This window comes from Pectinophora gossypiella, chromosome 4, assembly GCF_024362695.1.
Source record: "Pectinophora gossypiella chromosome 4, ilPecGoss1.1, whole genome shotgun sequence".
NCBI classification, from domain to species: domain Eukaryota; kingdom Metazoa; phylum Arthropoda; class Insecta; order Lepidoptera; family Gelechiidae; genus Pectinophora; species Pectinophora gossypiella.
Window position 1 is genome coordinate 17219477 of NC_065407.1, and position 18457 is coordinate 17237933.

The 18457-nt window shown below is 40.1% G+C and overlaps 2 protein-coding genes across 2 annotated transcripts; one reads left to right on the top strand and one right to left on the bottom strand.

Annotated features, from left to right (window-relative positions):
• Nucleotides 1-4772: 4772 nt before the first annotated feature.
• LOC126366472 (salivary glue protein Sgs-3-like) lies at nt 4773-5147 on the bottom strand. The gene has a single exon (XM_050009581.1). The coding sequence runs from the start codon at nt 5145-5147 to the stop codon at nt 4773-4775; it is 375 nt and encodes a 124-aa protein (XP_049865538.1).
• A 2709-nt stretch (nt 5148-7856) lies between these two features.
• Nucleotides 7857-9754, top strand: LOC126366473 (uncharacterized). Its single transcript, XM_050009582.1, has 3 exons — nt 7857-7889; nt 8418-9152; nt 9596-9754. Exons 1-3 carry the CDS (start codon nt 7857-7859, stop codon nt 9752-9754), a joined length of 927 nt encoding a protein of 308 aa, XP_049865539.1.
• Nucleotides 9755-18457: the final 8703 nt, after the last annotated feature.

Sequence of the window (18457 nt, forward strand, 5' to 3'; positions counted from 1 at the left end):
AAACGTAAAATTCTAGGTAGGCAGAATTGAGCTTTGGTTCGTCAGTTCAGAAGAGTAGAAGCCATCAACCCTGGTGTCAGGGTTATTATTGAGCCGCCAAAGGCCTCTGCTATGGCTCATGTAACTAGTAGTAGTAGCCACTTAGATAATATATTTTATATACTTTTAATAACTTTGGTCGAAAGACAGACACCAGAGTCATACGTGCATAGCCGGAATATCAGATAGGATTACGCATTTTTTACAGAAGGTTATATACTGGGTGTTAGCTGGGTGATTCAGACCGTGATTCTCAGTTGAAATCAAGTGGAATTTTTCGTCGCAAAATTCATGAAAATTTTAGTGATTTTTTCTTATTATTTACAGTTCCACACTTATGCGACTTAAAATTCCACTTGATGTCAACTCAGAATCATGGCCTGAATAATCACTTGAAGGTTTTGTTACGATGTCACTAACACCCTGTATGCATAATGTATTTAAAGTATATGTCTTATCATTCCAGCACTACTCCCCTCCACTCAGTCCCCCCACTCGACCCGATGGCCCTTTACAGTGTTATTAGTTAACTGAGCGTTCGTTTATTTTCGTTCCGACGACAATTGTTTTAAACCCCTGCAAGTGAACACAAGGGCTGATAGGCGGGACATATTCTAATTATTAATCCTACTGCAAACCCACTGCGGCTTTGTTCAGGTAGTTGAAACTATTTTGGTCTTCTATCATGTGCAAGGTACAATAGCAACCATCAGGGTTATTATTGGACTGCCAAAGGCCGCTGACAAGGCTCATGTAACGACTACATACTTATGTGAGTAAGTAGCTTAACGTGCCTTTCGATGCTCGGATCAACATGTAATTTACTTACCAAACTAGGGATCACAAATGTTTTTTTTTCGGATATCTGTTTAAGCAGATTGAACCATTCTCCTAAACTTAACCGTGAGTATATTTATTTATACTTCAACGTGTGTGTAAAGCTAGTCCTTTTAATGATTCTTTGGCCGGTTTATGTTTTGTATCACCCCTTTTTCTTTTTCTATTAAAAAATAAAACCTTTTCAGTACACATATTACGATATTCAACGATTTTACTAAGCATTAATTAATTAGAAAGGTTCAGTAAAGGCAAATGCTCCATGCTAGTGCGGTTAGCATACTATGAGTTTGATGCGTTTCCATTGAATAAAAATACATGAAGGTATTCCATCGAATCCATTGATATAAATTGAAAAACGCAAAAAGCATTGCTTTCTCGTACATTGAAATGCATTTCATATTGTGATTTTTTTTTGTGAGGAAATGATGTTACCTAATGAAAAAATGTATTTTAAACGTAAATTTTGTTGTACTACCGCTGCTTCACAACCTGAATAACTGAGGAAAAGTAGCAGACCGATCACCCGATTGACTGAAAGTAACATAATACATGGATCGAAGCGCACGTTCGACGATCGGTCCCGGCTAGGGTAAATATTACTTGGGTATCAGTTATCGCGCGCGACATGTTTCATTCATCATTCATTATCAGCCGTACGACGCCCACTGTTGGGCATAGGCCTCCTCCAAGGATCTCCACGTCGATCGGTCCTGCGCTGCCCGCATCCAGCGGCTTTCCGCGACCTTCACCAGATCGTCGGTTCACCTTGTAGCGGACCTACTCACTGAGCGTCGTCCGACATGTGGTCGCCATTCGAGAACCTTTCCGCCCCAGTGGCCACTTCAGCTTGGGAATTCTCCGAGCTATGTCAGTGACATTAGTTCTCCTGCGGATCTCCTCATTTCTGATTCGATCGAGCAGGGATATATCGAGCATAGCTCTTTCCATGCGACATATTTATTCCACCCTTAAATTCTAAAAAAACTATATTATGTTCTTTTCAAAGATCCAATCTATCTTTGTACCAAAATCAACGTTACAGTTTTGGCGAAAAAAGCGTAACAAATAGAAAAAGTTACTGACGCATTTATAATAGTAATAGGGATTGAATAGGGGAGAGTTAAAATGGCCACATCGAAGCAATTAATCTAAGAAAGCAATATTGCTATTTGACATTTGTTTGCATTGCGCACTTATTTTTATATGCGCAAATGTCAAATTGCAATATTGCTCTCTTAGGTGAATTGCTTCGATGTGGCCATTTTAGCCCCCAAGATATGAGCTTAAAAAGAACACGTTCAGCGGCTTGTCTTCGTGGGCATGGCGTAAAATCTTAGAGGAGGAATACATGTTGTGGCAACCATTTATAGGATAAGGACAAGAGCACGGTATAAAAAAACCAGGTACTTATGCTCAAAAGTGACAGCTAACATTTCAAGGTCAGCCCAGCTGACGTCATCCCACCATGCGTTGATATTTTGGAAAAAATAAATTACCCACTACATTTGTTTTTATATACTAAAACAAATAAAATAAACTACTACTACTACTGTAAAATAAATAAAATAAAAAATAAATAAATAAATAAATAAAATATTTACTTTGTAAATTAGCTTTTAGTAAAAGAGTTACTTAAAGTTATAATGATTTTTTACGTACATGTCATGTATTTAATGTATCACACTTAAAAATGTAATAAGTAATAAATCGTAATTAAAAACATTAGTCAGTAATTCACTCAATTTTCAATAATACAATTTACGTCTTTGGAATGTTGGATACCAATTTAATGGTAACACGTTGGCAACACTTACGTCATCAAAGGGCTAGCAATGGCGACTTGTCATAGGATTGAGCATACCTGGTTTTCTTATACCATGGGCAGGAGAAAAATGATGAAGTATGTATGTTTAAGAAAAGACTAACATACTCTATGCCCTAAATTTTCAGGAACTTACTACTCTATCTCACAGACTCTGGCGCTACAAGTCGAAGTGCCAACGAATTGACGGAAGGACTGTTCTGTGCATTTTGAACTTAAAATCCCTCCTTGGTCCAATGCCAAATGTTTTCTGCGGCTACTATGACGCGACCCAGTTGGCGATGCACCCGAGTCCTTACTCCATCCATATTAGCTGGTTAGTTTCCATCATCGCCGATACAACCTCTAGACTCCTAACATATTTATTCATTTTCTGTCAACAGATCGGACTAGTGGATCAGATATAAGATGCCTCCTGTTAGCATTTGAATAATTGCGACTTTTTCGTAAATGTAATGACATCTTGAATTTTTATTCTTCTTGTACCTATTTAATGTTATTTGCGATTGTGATGTTATGTATATATAATTGTTTAATATCTAATAAGATTATACAAGCTAACCTGTACGGCGGAATATAGCTGAAATAACCGCTTTTTGGAGCTCGGTGGCGCAGCGGTAAACGCGCTCGGTCTGCGATCGTTGAAGTTAAGCACCACAAAAAAAAGTTTTCATCTCGAGCTCCTCCGTGCTTCGGAAGGCGCGTTAAGCCGTTGGTCCCGGCTGCATTAGCAGTCGTTAATAACCATCAATCCGCACTGGGCCCGCGTGATGGTTTAAGGCCCGTTCTCCCTACGCGTACCCATCCATAGGGAAGGCCCGTGCCCCTGCAGTGGGGACGTTAATGGGCTGATGATGATGATGATGAACCGCTTTTTAACAAATCATCATCGTGGACACTTGCAATGAATCTATCGTCTACAATAAATAAATTATGTATTTCATTTACTTTCACCTTTCAACGTGTTTCGGGTTTTGGGTGAGCAAGTGTCCGCAAGTGTCCCGCTAGTACTACAGTTTCCTTAGTAGTGTACTATAGTTTCCATAATTAAAAAAATAATAAGAATACAATACAAAAATATTTATAAAACAATAACAAACGATAAGGAACAAACAATATGGATGTTTCCAAGGTCAAAGATAAACATTAAATATGCAGATTACTGAATAAAAACAGATCAAAGATTAACGAAAAACGATTTCCCTATTCTATTCAACTACAAAAAACATAACAATAAGTTCGAGTTCCAAAGCAATTTCTTATCTTGGCGTAAGTAATCGTTGTAATTAGTTGGAATCATCCCTTTAAAGAGAGTTAAAAAGGGTGTCTATTTGGTTGTATCGTCGATGGTTTCCATCTTTATTCATGACAATACCAACTTTTGGAACTACATGTTCAATGTAGAACTGGCTGACTTGTTTTAAATTGGCTCCAATTTCGTACTTGTCAATTTTGTTTCTGATGTAAGATTCAGATAAGGTGTGTGGTGAATTTTTCATGAGACAGTACGTTTGTTTTTGTGACGCGATTGAAGATTTTACTTCTAGATGTTAGATACTTGCTGCTAAAATTAAATATCTGCTTTAAACACGTTTAGTAGTAAAAATATCATAGTACCACGCCTGTACCTCCAAAGGGGTAGACAGAGGTGTAAAGTAATATGTATATTATTGGATGTGAATGAGTCACGTGGAGGGGACGAGTGAGTGGCTATAAATAGAGGAGCTGACCGCGCGAGCCTCTCTCTCTTGCTCCGGACGTCGCAGCGATAAGAAGTTGTTGTGAGAATATTTGGTTATGTTTTTATAGTGTGCCAACCAATTTCCTCATTATCGTGTATATTATTTATTTATTGTTTTCTATGTGACTTTCATTAAAAATATATACGCCGTTGTCTGTAATTTCTTTTTAAAAAAACTAAACCCGCTTCTGGTCGCTTACATCAGAAGTGGGATAGTCTCACTCCCACTGTTTATATTTTGTATTTATAACTCCAAATTGATTGGCACATATGTACGTTTAAGTTTTTACTAAATTGTGTTTTTGTGTGATAATGGATCGTGAGGGTAGATCACGCGTTCGTGATAGGCACGGCCGTGTTCCGCGGGAAAGACGGTCTCGGAGTCGTAGGTCTCGTGGACGTTGTTCTCGTAGTGCGTCGCGTAAGGCTGACGGTCTGGAACGCAGGCGTAGCGGTCGTAGTCGCTCGCGCCAGTGGTCTTGTTATGGGAGCGTCAACGAGTCGCGGAGCCGCTCGCGAAGCCGCTCGCGGGGCCTCCCTCGTGGGCAATCGCGACGGCGGTTGCGCAGTGGTTCGCATGGCCGCTCGTCTCGCCGTTCCGATGACAGATACCGCGGTGACGGTTTGAGGACACGGGGCCGTTCGCGCCAGCGTCGTTCTAGGCGTTCGGGTGCTGTACATACACCGCCGCTGTCTCGGAGCCATCTCGCGTCGCTGACTTCCCTCGCTGCTCGATTAGATGCTTTAGAGGATCGGTCGCGGATTACGGAACCACCTGAAACGCCTACTGGACAAGATACGGCGCAGATTGTTGAGGCAATACATTCGTTAAGGTCGGCAAGTACTCATAATTATTTCATCTCAAATTTCGATCCTAACCTTCATGACGTGGAGGTATGGTTTGGTGAGGTAGATCGGGCTAAGGCTATTAATCGATGGGACGATTATGAGTGCTTATCGCGTATAGGAAACTGCCTGAAAGGAGACGCTAAAATTTGGCTCAATGAATGGGTGTCCGACGACCGTTCGTGGAGTAATTTTAAAAAAGATTTTCAACCATTGTGTGTTAAAAGGATCGATGTTGCTAACATTTTATATGATGTTATGTCCAGTGATTCAGACAATTTCCATACATATGCTGAATATGCGCGCAGATCCTTACTACGTTTGCGTATAGTTCGCGGTCTCAGTGACGAGCTTATCACATCAATAATTATTCGTGGAATCAAGGACCCCCATGTAAAAGCATCCGCTACCAATGCAAATCTACAGCCGAACGACGTCGTTAATTTCTTATCAACTTTTGTTAAACCTAACAAGAATCAGACGGCCGAAGCTCGTACACAGCGCAACGTGCCCACGTCACGTAATGATGGCAAGGGACACGGCTTTAGGCGCCCCGGTACTTCTTTGAAATGTTTCATATGCGGCAGTACAAACCACAAGCAAGCGGGTTGTCCTAATAGGTCAAAAATTAATAATAACAATTTGGATAAAAACAAGTCTGAGTTTAGTTCTGAGCTTAAACATAAGTCCGATAGTTCCGTAACTTGTGTGTATTGTAAGAAAACGGGCCATGACGTTAGTAAATGCTTCGCGAAGCAACGCGCACAACAACGCAACCAAAATAATGTGAACTTGTGTTCCCCACTTTCTACTAATCGCAGTGATATAGTTGTTGGAGTAATCCAAGGTATACCTGTAGATATGTTGATAGATAGCGGTGCTATAGGTGTCTCGCTTATTTCCTCGTCGGTTGCAAGTCATTTTTCTTGTTCGCGTAAGCCTACAAACTGTCAAATTAAGGGGGTGGGTGAGTCAATTACGAATATACATTCTTACGTGACATTGACAGTAGAATTGCAAGGTATTTCGCTCGAAGTTGATTTGCTTGTTGTCCCTGACAGCTGTATGAACGCGCCGGTTATTATAGGTACCGACGTATTAGACAGGGATGGCGTAACCTATATACGCACTAAGAACTCGCAGCGCATTATTCGTGGACCGGTTTCTAAATGTGTGTCAGCCGTTGAATCGGATAAGCAATACCCGCTTAAAACCTCTTTAATGGGAGAAAATTTAAAACTATTGGAATCCATTGTCAGTGAGTTTTCGGATTACATGATTTCAGGCACTGCTATTACTACTGTCACAACTGGTAGCATGCATATCCGGCTTAACAGTGATGCACCTGTGTATTATCGACCATACAAAATGTCTCACGACGAGAAACTTAAAGTACGTGGCATTATTGACGATCTTTTATCCAAAGGCATTATACGACAGTCGGAGTCTCCCTATTCAAGTCCAATCTTGTTGGTAAAAAAGAAGGATGGCTCCGACCGCATGTGTGTTGACTTTCGTGCGTTAAATCGAATAACCGTGAAAGATAGGTTCCCGCTTCCGCTTATTGACGATCACATCGATCGTCTCGGTAAGAGTAGGTATTTCACTACTCTAGATATGGCTACTGGTTTTCACCAGATTCGATTGGACGAGGAATCAATCCCATTGACAGGTTTTGTAACGCCCGAGGGGCATTTCGAGTACGTAAAAATGCCCTATGGCCTCGCTAACGCTCCGGTAGTTTACCAACGCATCATTAGTCAAACGTTACGCGAATTTATAAATTCAGGAAAAGTCCTGGTGTATATAGATGATTGCCTGATACTTCACTCTTCTGTAGAGGAAGGTTTGCATACTTTAAGACAGGTTTTATCCACTCTCACACAAGCAGGTTTTTCGATTAATTTACGAAAATGTTCATTTCTATGCACCGAGATTGAGTACCTAGGGCGCGTTGTTTCCAATGGAGAGGTTCGTCCGTCGAATGCTAAGGTTCGTGCTCTCTGCAATTCCCCCGTACCACAAAATGTTAAGCAAGTCAGGCAGTTTTTGGGTTTAGCGGGATATTTTAGAAAATATATCGCCGGATATTCCACAAAGACTGCCTGTATCGCGAGGTTGACCAGAAAAGATGTAGAGTTCGCTTGGGGACCCGAGCAGGAAAAGGTGAGACAGGAGGTGATTTCGTGTCTCACAAGTGAGCCTGTGCTTGCTATATTTGACCCGGACTTACCCACGGAGGTCCACACCGACGCGAGCAGTCTCGGCTATGGCGCTATTTTGCAGCAGGTGCATAGGGATGGTACAAGACGTGTAGTCGCTTATTATAGCCAAGTTACGAAAGGGGCTGAAGGGAAGTACCATTCTTATGAGCTGGAGACGCTCGCCGTGGTGAGGGCTTTACGTCACTTTAGACACTATCTAATTGGTATTGAGTTCACTTTGGTAACGGACTGCAATGCCCTTAAGGCAACGCAGAATAAAAGAGACTTACTGCCGCGTGTGGCAAGGTGGTGGGTCTATTTACAAGACTTCAATTTTGCTATTTCTTATCGAAAAGGCGTCATGATGCCACACGCGGACTATCTCAGTCGCAACCCCGTAAGCAACATTGTCAAACCACGTAATTGGGCCCAAATTGCTCAATCGGGAGACGAGGAGACTCGGACGATGATGCAGTCTTTGGAGCAGGGCCAATTAGATTCCAATCGATATGTTAAACGTAATGGTGTTTTGTTCTACCGATACTGCCCCATAGGGGAAGAACCGCGACTGCTCTGCTTTATACCGAAGGGTCACCGTTTGAGCCTCCTCAGAATATTTCACGATGAGCATAGTCATGTAAATTTAGAAAAGACATTGGACTTGATTCTAAGACATTTTTGGTTCCCCGGCATAAGAACATTTGTTAAGAAATATATTGCTCACTGTCTTACATGCATCGCTTATAAAAGAGTTCCTCGAGCTCCCTTACAACCCATTACTTCCTGGGATAAACCAGACCTACCCTTTGAGACTGTACATATGGATGTGTTGGGGCCTTTACCGGAATCTAACGGTTATAAGCATATACTGATCATTGTTGACGCCTTTAGTAAATTCTGTTTGTTAATGCCTATTTGCCGCCAGGATATAAATGAACTAAAACGTGTAACTAAACATTTAATCTCATTGTTTGGCACACCGAAGCTTATCGTATGCGACAGAGGGCGCATGTTCGAGGCGTCAGACTTTACTTCATGGATGCATGTCCTTGGTGTTCGCCTTCACTACATCACTCCAGAAATGCACCACGCAAACGGGCAGGTGGAGCGCTATATCCGGACCGTTCTCAACATACTCCGCATAGAGGCGAACCATAAGAAGACTGAGTGGTCTGATGAGCTGTGGCAGTTACAGCTTATTTTAAACGTCACCAAGCAGAAAACCACTCAGACATCTCCTTTGAACCTTCTCGTGGGTTACGAAAATGCTACCCCGGCCATACGTGTGTTAATACGAGATGTCGCTCAGGAGTCCTCGCCGACAAGTCGGGAAGCAAGAAGGGAGCTGGTTCGTCAGAGAGCGGCCGAGCGCCTGTCGCAGAACAGGCAGCAACAGGACGCCGCTGTGAATGAAGATAGGCAGCCTCCGCGCATTTTTCACAAAGATGACATGGTTTTTGTAATCAAGTACAGTCAGTCTCAAGGAAAATTGGATCCAGGGATGCGGGGGCCATACCGTGTCATTCGCGCCATGCCTAACGGTCGGTACGAGCTGAAGTTGATCGCGGGAGCCTATGGAAGACGACGTATGCCGCTGCCCAGTTTTTGGTTCCTTGGAGGGGAGAATGGACCCCTGACACATGTGCTGCCTTCTTTCAAGGTGGGTGTATAAGACTGTGCGGTATGCTAACTTTGTGCCTATGCCGACAGCCACTGGGAGGTATGCTAACTTCGCGCCTATGCCTACGGTGTGAAATCTTGGGCGGTATGCTAACTTTGTGCCTATGCCGACAGCCACTGGGAGGTATGCTAACTTCGCGCCTATGCCTACGGTGTGAAATCTTGGGCGGTATGCTAACTTGATGCCTAGGTATGCCGACAAGTCACTGGGTGGTATGCAAAGTTAAAGCCTATGCCAACAGTGTTCTCGAATTGCTTTGTACGTACAAACTTATCAGTCGACTTTCCCCTGTTATTTGGTTCGGTATTATTCGTTTGGGATTTCAAAAAAAATCTTAAATGATGTTTACTTGGCCATAACCGTAACTCTGCTGTTTTAGGTATTAATTAGCGAAGTAACTAATGTAAAAATGCAATTTTCAGATGACTATAACATCGAGTGTAATGGCCAATCCAGGTCTGATGACGTTGAACACCAGCCTGGACCATCAACAAGACCTGTTTCGCCTGCCCGAAACCAGCATCTTGACCCAGATCCTGACAGGGACGTCAGGGTGTCAGGAGAGGCCGTATTGGATGTGAATGAGTCACGTGGAGGGGACGAGTGAGTGGCTATAAATAGAGGAGCTGACCGCGCGAGCCTCTCTCTCTTGCTCCGGACGTCGCAGCGATAAGAAGTTGTTGTGAGAATATTTGGTTATGTTTTTATAGTGTGCCAACCAATTTCCTCATTATCGTGTATATTATTTATTTATTGTTTTCTATGTGACTTTCATTAAAAATATATACGCCGTTGTCTGTAATTTCTTTTTAAAAAAACTAAACCCGCTTCTGGTCGCTTACAATATAATATGCACTCATTCTTCGTCATAACAGGTGGCGAGCCATTAACCGGGGACAAGTTCTGGAAACCACGAAATATCAATTGTCTATGATCCAAACATGAATTCACCCGAATCATGAATTCATTCATTTTTTTTTTGTTTTTTTTTAACTCGTAAAAGTCGAATTCAGTGGTTAAAAAGCTGGGATAAATTTGAAACCTACTCGATGTAGTACCTAGTACCCATTTTATATTAAGTTTACTGCCTTCGATAAATGCTTAAGTAAATGATTCACTTATATTACTTACTTACATAAGTATTTCTCAGACATACTTATCATATAGTAGGTATATTTATGTAGACGATGAAATCGATAAAATATAAACAAAACTTGTATTGCTTCTAATTGTATTTCTTCCGCAGTGGACCGGCGTGGTGGAGTATGCTCCATATCCCCTACGGTTGATTGAGGGGAGGCCTGTGTCCAGCAGTGGGACGTATATGGGCTGTTTATGTTCATATCGTCACTGGAAAGGCAAATTTACATAAGCGCCAATTTAACCTAAAATAGCAGTCCATGTTACAATATGTACTACTAGACATAGAAAATTAAAAACAACGTAATCATACGTTGACGTCACCCAAATTGAACAAAATGGTAAAAAGTTATGATAAAAAAAATGCTTTAAATTACTTTATCTTGAAATGGCATTTTGGCGCTTACGTAATTTTGCCTTTTCAGTGACGATATTATATTTAATACTTCTAAGTACATCCCGTTTTTGATTTTTTTTTGTGTTGCTCTATGCTTTTAAGTAATATATTTTTCTTCCCTACATAAAAAAAATAAGTGTTTAAAATCTCTTCAAATCAAACGTTTAGTGCCTTTTAACAGCCGTAAAGACCACCAACAAACTGTTGGTCGTATAATAATTTACTCTAAAGGTAGGGTTACACGTCGTATGATACTAAAACTGACACATAAACCCAATCAGGGTTGGTTAATCCTGTATAAAAAACTGTTTTAAAACTTAATAAAAAAGATGATCGCAGCAAATATCTTCCAGGAAAGCGATATTGGGTTTAAATGTTTGTCTGATTGTTCGCTGGTAGCGGATAGCGGGTGGACAGATAAGAAAATAAATGTCCAGTCGAATTAGGGAAATTTGTGCATGTAGGCAAGATATTAGTTATGCTATTTAATACTTACATTCAAAAATCAAGTATTTTAATATAACAATAAACCAGCAGCCAGCATTTTGGTTGCACCGAGGCTCGCGATCTGGAGGTCCGGGTTCGATTCCCGATGGGGACAATGTCGAACTTTGTGACACTGTCCTTTGTTTGCTAAGGACTTTTCAGGTTTGAATCACCTGATTGTCTGTAAAAGTAAGAAGATTCCGTGCTTCGGAGGGCACGTTAGCCCGTTGGTCCCAGCTATTAGCCGTAAAAACCATAAAAACACCTCCGAGTATGCTCCATACACCCTCTGGTTGATTGAGGGAAGGCCTGAGCCCAGCAGTACCCACATTATATTGCTCATAACTGTATTTGTATGTTATGAGGCATTGCGAATGTGTTTGAGCTGCTTAATTTATGTATGGGTTATATTCATATGTGAAAAAAATATTGAAACTTGTAATTATTGGTATGTATGTAACATAAAAAAACTCAGGCCTATTTCTTATCTGAGTACTACCTAAGCGGGGAAATGGGTTAAATGTAAAACCGCCAAATCGCTTGCAGAGGCATGTACCTGCTACTGCGAATTCGTCGGTCCTACAAACGTCATGTTTAGAATTTAACAGTCGAGATGTCAAATAAACATGTTGATTTTATGTGACAGTTTAGTTTTAATACTTTTTAAGCGGTTGCCAGTGATTATAGACAAAAGGATTGTCGGTTACCAAGGTCTGGGTTCTAAGAGATTTTCAGAAATTTTAAGGTTTCCGGCCAAATGGCTATAAAGTATGTAGTTTACGATAACGATTAACTACATTCTTTTCTCATTACAAAGTAGAAGATCATAAATAAGACTTGCATAAAAAAAACTGACACACTTCTTAGTCTTTGTTCTACAAAACTCGATATAATTGAATTTTAAATTTTGAATTTAGGAATACTAATATTAAGAATGATTCATTTTTTTTGACGAAACTTATTGTAGATTTGCCGCAAATGACATTGACTACTTGGCCGGACAAATGGGTAGCGCTGATGGCTCTCACTCGTTACAAGATGTAAGACAACAGGCCTGACAGACAGACGAAAGACAGTACCCAGTTGGGCGCGAACCTCGGCTCAGGGGCTCAGCTCACTAGTCGTCTGAGATGATTAAGTTGAAAGAATTAATCGACCCTAGTGTGAAGAGGCGAGTCACAGGGACTGTAACCTGGAAACCGACAGAGGGCAGCAGTAACTGTCAGTACTATTCAGAGGCGGAGGAAAGAAGTTCTAGTACAGCTTTGAAATAGACTACTCTGGGCGCCATCCCAATCGCGTCAGACTGAGTACTGTAAGGTGGAAGGCAAGAGGGAAACCACTGCTCTATTTAAAAAAAAAATATAGCATGGAGGATGCTACACCGACAAGAAAGGGGCTCTTAAATTCGTGATGATGAGTGCGCCGATAGTGATAAGTGCTGAATGAGGGAAATCGTAAACCACACCTCTAAATTGTCGTGATTTTATGTATTAAGCATCAAACATTGCTAGGTGAGACTTGCGTCCCACTGTTTATTTTGCAAATAAGATACTTTACGATATTTCTAAGAAATATCTGCGTCATCATGGTATATGACGCAATACATTTAAACAGATGTGTTCATGTGTTAGATTGTTCTACTTTGTGGTCTAAAAACAAAAGCACTGTGGTTTTTTCTCAGATGACTCATAATTATAGCGAATATTTTATTACAATTAGGTATTGCCCTATATATGTTATATAGGCCTATTTTATTATATTTGCCTATTCTCTTTTGTATCATTCTATTTCTCTTTTGTTTTTTCCTGTTTATGCAATAAAGTACTTTTTTATAATTAAAGCACATAATGGTGCTAATTCCTGTAAATACCATTAAATTTTATTTTAAGTTATATCTGTCATTTTCTTATCCGCCGAAAAGGAAAGGGACGGGTAATCGACAAGCATAAAATTTATGGAACACACGTCAATTTTAAGCACAAATCTAAACCAACCGTCTAAAAATTTAACATCAGTCAATAACCCGACACATTCAGTTACTCATTCTTCCTAAAATTAAGAGCTGTGAATCATCCGTCCCTTTCCTTTTCGACGGATATGAAAATGACGGATATAACTTAAAATTAGGCGGTGTCTCCAGGAATCGGGGCCAATAACGGGTTCATACCGCACTTAAATTATTATTTTATGTGCTTTAATTATGATAATAACCGCGTAAACTTAAAACAATGTACTTTTTTATGTTATGTTATGTATTTGAAGAGCCGTGGCAGTCCAGTTGGTAGAACGCCTTCCTCTAACTATAAGGTCGCAGGTTCGTATCGCACAGGCCTATACCAATGTATGTCAAATATGTTTTCGAATTCATTTTTGGATCATAAATTATTAACACTTGCTCAGCGGTGAAGGAAAACGTTGTGATGAAACCAACATTCCCGAGAAATACATTTTCGGAGGTATGTGACCTAACTGGGCTGGTTTTCCCTTCGCGGGTTGGAAGGTCAGACAGGCAGTTGCTTCTGTCAAATCTTTAGGTTAGGTAAGCGGACCCTGTGAAAAACGGGACAATGCTAGATGAGGTATTTGAGGGGCCAAGTTACCTACATATGATTACGGTAAACGACAGTGAAATCGAATGAAACGATAGGTTTGACTTATGGAGATGTCAATCCGAAACCCATATTTTATTCCATTACATTGGCACGTAATCGTTTGCAAATTGGCTATCCCTGTGCTCACACAAAATACGCGATGCGCAAATAATTTCGTTTGAATCTTCATAATTGGTCAAAAGGCGACTCGCAGCCACTATAGTATAGAAAGATAAAATCTATAGATAAGATTTTATAATAAAAGCACTGGTCTACCCTTAATCGACCGGACAGGGTTTGGAGCATACTTTATTACGCTACTCCACTTTGGATACTTTGAGGTGTTTGGGCTAAACTCACGAAGAAATTGAGGTTGCCTTAAAAAGGCCAGGTCTATTATACACTTTACTTCTTCTTCTTACCGTGTGGGTTATGAGGTGGATTACCAAATTTATCAATCCTGATGTCATGACATGGCTCATAACGACTACATACTTACATCAGGAAGTATTTAACCGGGACCGACAGCTTAACGTGCCTTCCGAAGCACGGATCATCTTACTGTCGGACAATTATGTGACCAACCTATAATGTCCTAAGCATACTAGGGATCACAAAGTGACTTTTCTGATATGTCCCCATCTGGATTCGAACCCGGGGCCTCCGAATCGTGAGACCAACGCTCAACTGGACCACAGAGGCCACTTTACTTAAGTATACTTTGAATGTCTTTTAAAACAAATATTCCGTCGGCATATTATCAAAAATTTCTGAGTAAATTATGCCGGTGAATAGTGGAAGGTTTCATTGTTCGGATAAATGAGTGTTATTCTTTTATTGGCAAGACAAAGGCGGCACTTAGCCCCAAAGCGGGCGGCGATGTTTAGACAACCTTTGCTGGTCTTCCTTAGAGGGGAGGCATCGGTCCAAGATACGAGAGGACACATACTTCGTTATACACATACAAACATTCATAAACTCACGCCTATTTTCCATCGGGCTTCGATCTTGACAGGACTCTTGCTTCCTTCACATTCATGAATAGTATCATACACGCACGCCGGTTTAGAGTAAATCGTACTGATTTTTTTTTAAAGACAGGCCCTAAGGACATGCCTAAACAAATGATTGACGAATTTGTTTTTGAATTCATGTTTGGATCATCAGCGGTGAAAAACTCATTTTCCCGAAGTGCATTTTCGGAGGTATGTGACTTAACCTGTATTGCGCTAGTTTACCCTTCGCGGGTTCGAATGTCAGACAGGCAGTCGCTTCTGTAAAAAACCGGACCTGTCAAATCTTCAGGATAGGTAAGCGGACTCTATGGCAAAACGAGATAATACTAGGGAGATGATGATGGACTGGAAGTGAAATGAAAATAAACATAATCTTGGTGTTTTTATGGTTAGAGTGAGAAGGCATGAAGGTGTCTGTGGGAACCAGGGTAATACATCACGTGGCGACTTGTGCTGAGTGAGGCCCTTTTATCTCAGGGCGTCCACCACCATCTTATGATCATTTCGACTAACATCCGTCTTGCTTTTTTGTAATTGTTTTAGTGGAAATTTGATATGATGTTGTCTTTTTTTTGTGGCGTCCTTTCATAATAAACTATTTCTATTCTATTCTATTCTATAATAAAACAAAAACGCTGCCACCCATCAATCAGACCGCACCCATTTGAGTAGAAGCAACACTTGATTATATAAGAAAACGTTCGATGCTCCATTGTGAGATAAGGGCAGTAGCAAGTTGTTTCAAGTGCCACCCCGTAACGACATCGCCGAGATGTTTGTATACAAAATATACGCTGAGTGGCTTGCCTCTTACACATGACAAGAGACATATAGATGTTTATAATGTAAGAATTGCTGTGATTCTGTGGTATAAGAAGACCAGGGTATAAAATGGCCACATCAAAGCAATTCGTCTAAGAAAGCAATGTTGCAATTTGTAGTTCTGGTGAAGGTCGCGGGAAGCGCAGGACCGATCGTCGTGGAGATCCTTGGGGAGGCCTATGCCCAGCAGTGGGCGTCGTACGGCTGATGATGAAGCGCATTGTAAACAAATGTCAAATAGCAATATTGCTTTCTTAGATGAATTGCTTCGATGTGGCCAAAAATGACAGCTAGCATTTCAAGGTTAACCCAGATGACGTCATCCCACACTGCGTTGCCATTTCGTAAAAAAATAAATACCCACGACCTTTGTTTTTATATTGACTTTGCAAGGAAATATTGAAAATTTAGTAAAAGAGTTACAGTTTTAATGATTTTTATTTAAGTGACAAGTAATAGTAATTAAATACATTAGTAAGTAAACTTAATTTTCAATAAGAAAATTGATGTCCTTGGAATGTTGGAGATTCGTACCAATTTAATGGTAACACAGTGGTAACACATACGTCAGCAAAGGGCTAGCAATACCTGATTGCGCATACCTGATCAAATTCAAATTCAAATTCAAAAATATCTTTATTCAGTAGGTAACATAGTTACACTTTGAAACGTCAATTTTTACATAACGAACGTCTTATCCACCTAAAACTACTGAACGCATCTACCACCATAGCGTGCCGCTACTTTTGTTAGACCAACTCACTATCACTGTGTTCTTATCATAAGCTCACGATTTATTCCAATTGGATTAGACACAGGTACACCCATCGCAAGATGAAATAAGTACCCACACCCCACCGATCAAGTTTTTTTAATACAAAAGGTATTGACTTACAAAACACAAATAAATACAAATTCACCTTTAAACGTGAATTTTATTTTAAATGGCATGCCATTTGCGTTTTGGCATTTTAATCGAGGGGTTCCCTCAATTTGAGGTGTGAAACAAAATAATTGTTGAATGATAAAATTGTCTCCGGGGCCCCGTTTTGCTTATTTTAAAATTCAAAACATGCTGGCTATACTTTTGATAAATGCGTCGAAGGGGAAGCGAAAAATCGAGGAATACTGTATGACAGAAAAGTTCGAGAAAAAGTTTAAAAGTACATACATACGTACTTTATTTTATTTATTTTCTTTCGTTGACCTGGTTTTAATACAAACAACAGAAACACGACCAAGTCACCAAACAAAACGAATTATTTACAGCGAATTTCGAACAAAATTGGGTGTAATCAGGTGTTAAAAAGCAAAATAAAGTGGAGTGAAAAATCGCCGAGGGTAGGGGTACAATATGAGGGGAGGGGGGTGTGAAAATCCAAAAGGGCTTCGGAGTGCATTGACCTTTGCTGGTCGCAGCCTAACATAGATTAATAAAACGGTAACATGCTACGAAAAGGTCACTGCATAGAGGGTGGCTTTTGATGTGTTCCTAATTCAATCTGGAATTTTCAAAGCTTGAAATTTTCAGGCGATTTTTGTATGTAAATGTAGCGTTATTCAATGGAGTTACTGATTGAACTAAACAAATATAACTCTTAGCTACGTACTGACAAAACCTTACGTCTACAAATTGAGACACACAAATCCAAAATTTGTCAAAAGGCTAAAAAAGGGCAGTCAGTATTGACATTGGTGTTTGAAAAAAATATGAATATTCGTAACTATATAAGTATAGGTACCAGGCTCTAACCCACTGTCTATAAATAGGCCGAGGGCATAGTACAATGGAAATTATTTTATATTGACTATGTACCTGGCAATTTGGTAAAATTTATTTTTCTTTCTGGGTAGATTCTGTGTTAATATCAATTAGAATTTTCCTTCGCAATATTCATGAGATTTTTTATCTTTTTTCAAATAATTTTAATTGAATACTTTTGCAACGGAAAATTTCACTTGATATTAACTCAGAACCATCACCTAGGACTCATCCCTCTCAATATTCGGTACGTTGTCCGTTGTTCGGATTTTTGATGTTTTTTTTTTAATGTGATTTAAGTGCAATAAAGAGTTTTTGTATTGTATTGTTGTCACTAACACCAAATTCAGAAACAGCATGTAATGTAATTTTTGAGGTGTTGATAATAAATTACACAAAAATTATAGCTCGATTAATTCAAAACTCTAGGTACTTACTGCATGTAGGTAGGCAATAATGTTAATACGGTCGAGACCAAAAATCCATAGAACGTTGTCCAAAGTATAATCCCCATATCTTCCCGCGCCCACTGGCCGATGGACTGGACACAATAGATAGCCGTGGCTACAAGATTTATTACCTCCACATAATTAATAATTCTGTCTATCGCACCTAATCTAATCGCAAATTAAAAACCTTTTTGTTACATAAGGGATTTCATTTTTGGGGTCCATTATTCAGATTATTGGGTATGACAGTCGCGAGCTGCAGAGTTTTTGATTTTGTGGCACTTGTAGGTAAAATCAGCCTCCATGGCTTAGTGGTTACAGCGTTAGGCACACGATCTGGAGGTCCGACAACATCGCAATCACTTTCTGAGACTATCTTTTGTTTGGCAAGGAGATTGCACGCTGAATCAACTGATTGTCCGAAAAAGTCTCAGCTACTGTTTGCATATCAGGGGCGGCTTTATAATAACCCTGACACCGTGACATGAAGATTGGTGTGGTCGATCATCGACCTTACGAACCACACGATAGAAAATGAGGGTAACTTCTAGATACTCACTTTTAAACTAATACAGAGACGTCATCCTTAAGATGAGTACCTATGTAGCGAAGATCAAT

What these genes read in the sequence shown, in the direction of transcription:
- LOC126366472 (XM_050009581.1), bottom strand. Translation starts at nt 5,147, where the DNA reads ATGGCTCCGAGACAGCGGCGGTGTATGTACAGCACCCGAACGCCTAGA.
- LOC126366473 (XM_050009582.1), top strand. Translation starts at nt 7,857, where the DNA reads ATGCCACACGCGGACTATCTCAGTCGCAACCCC. An exon ending in ACTATCTCAGTCGCAACCCC is followed by an intron (nt 7,890 to 8,417) that starts GTAAGCAACATT and finishes ATTTGCCGCCAG; the next exon opens with GATATAAATGAACTAAAACG. An exon ending in ATGTGCTGCCTTCTTTCAAG is followed by an intron (nt 9,153 to 9,595) that starts GTGGGTGTATAA and finishes TGCAATTTTCAG; the next exon opens with ATGACTATAACATCGAGTGT.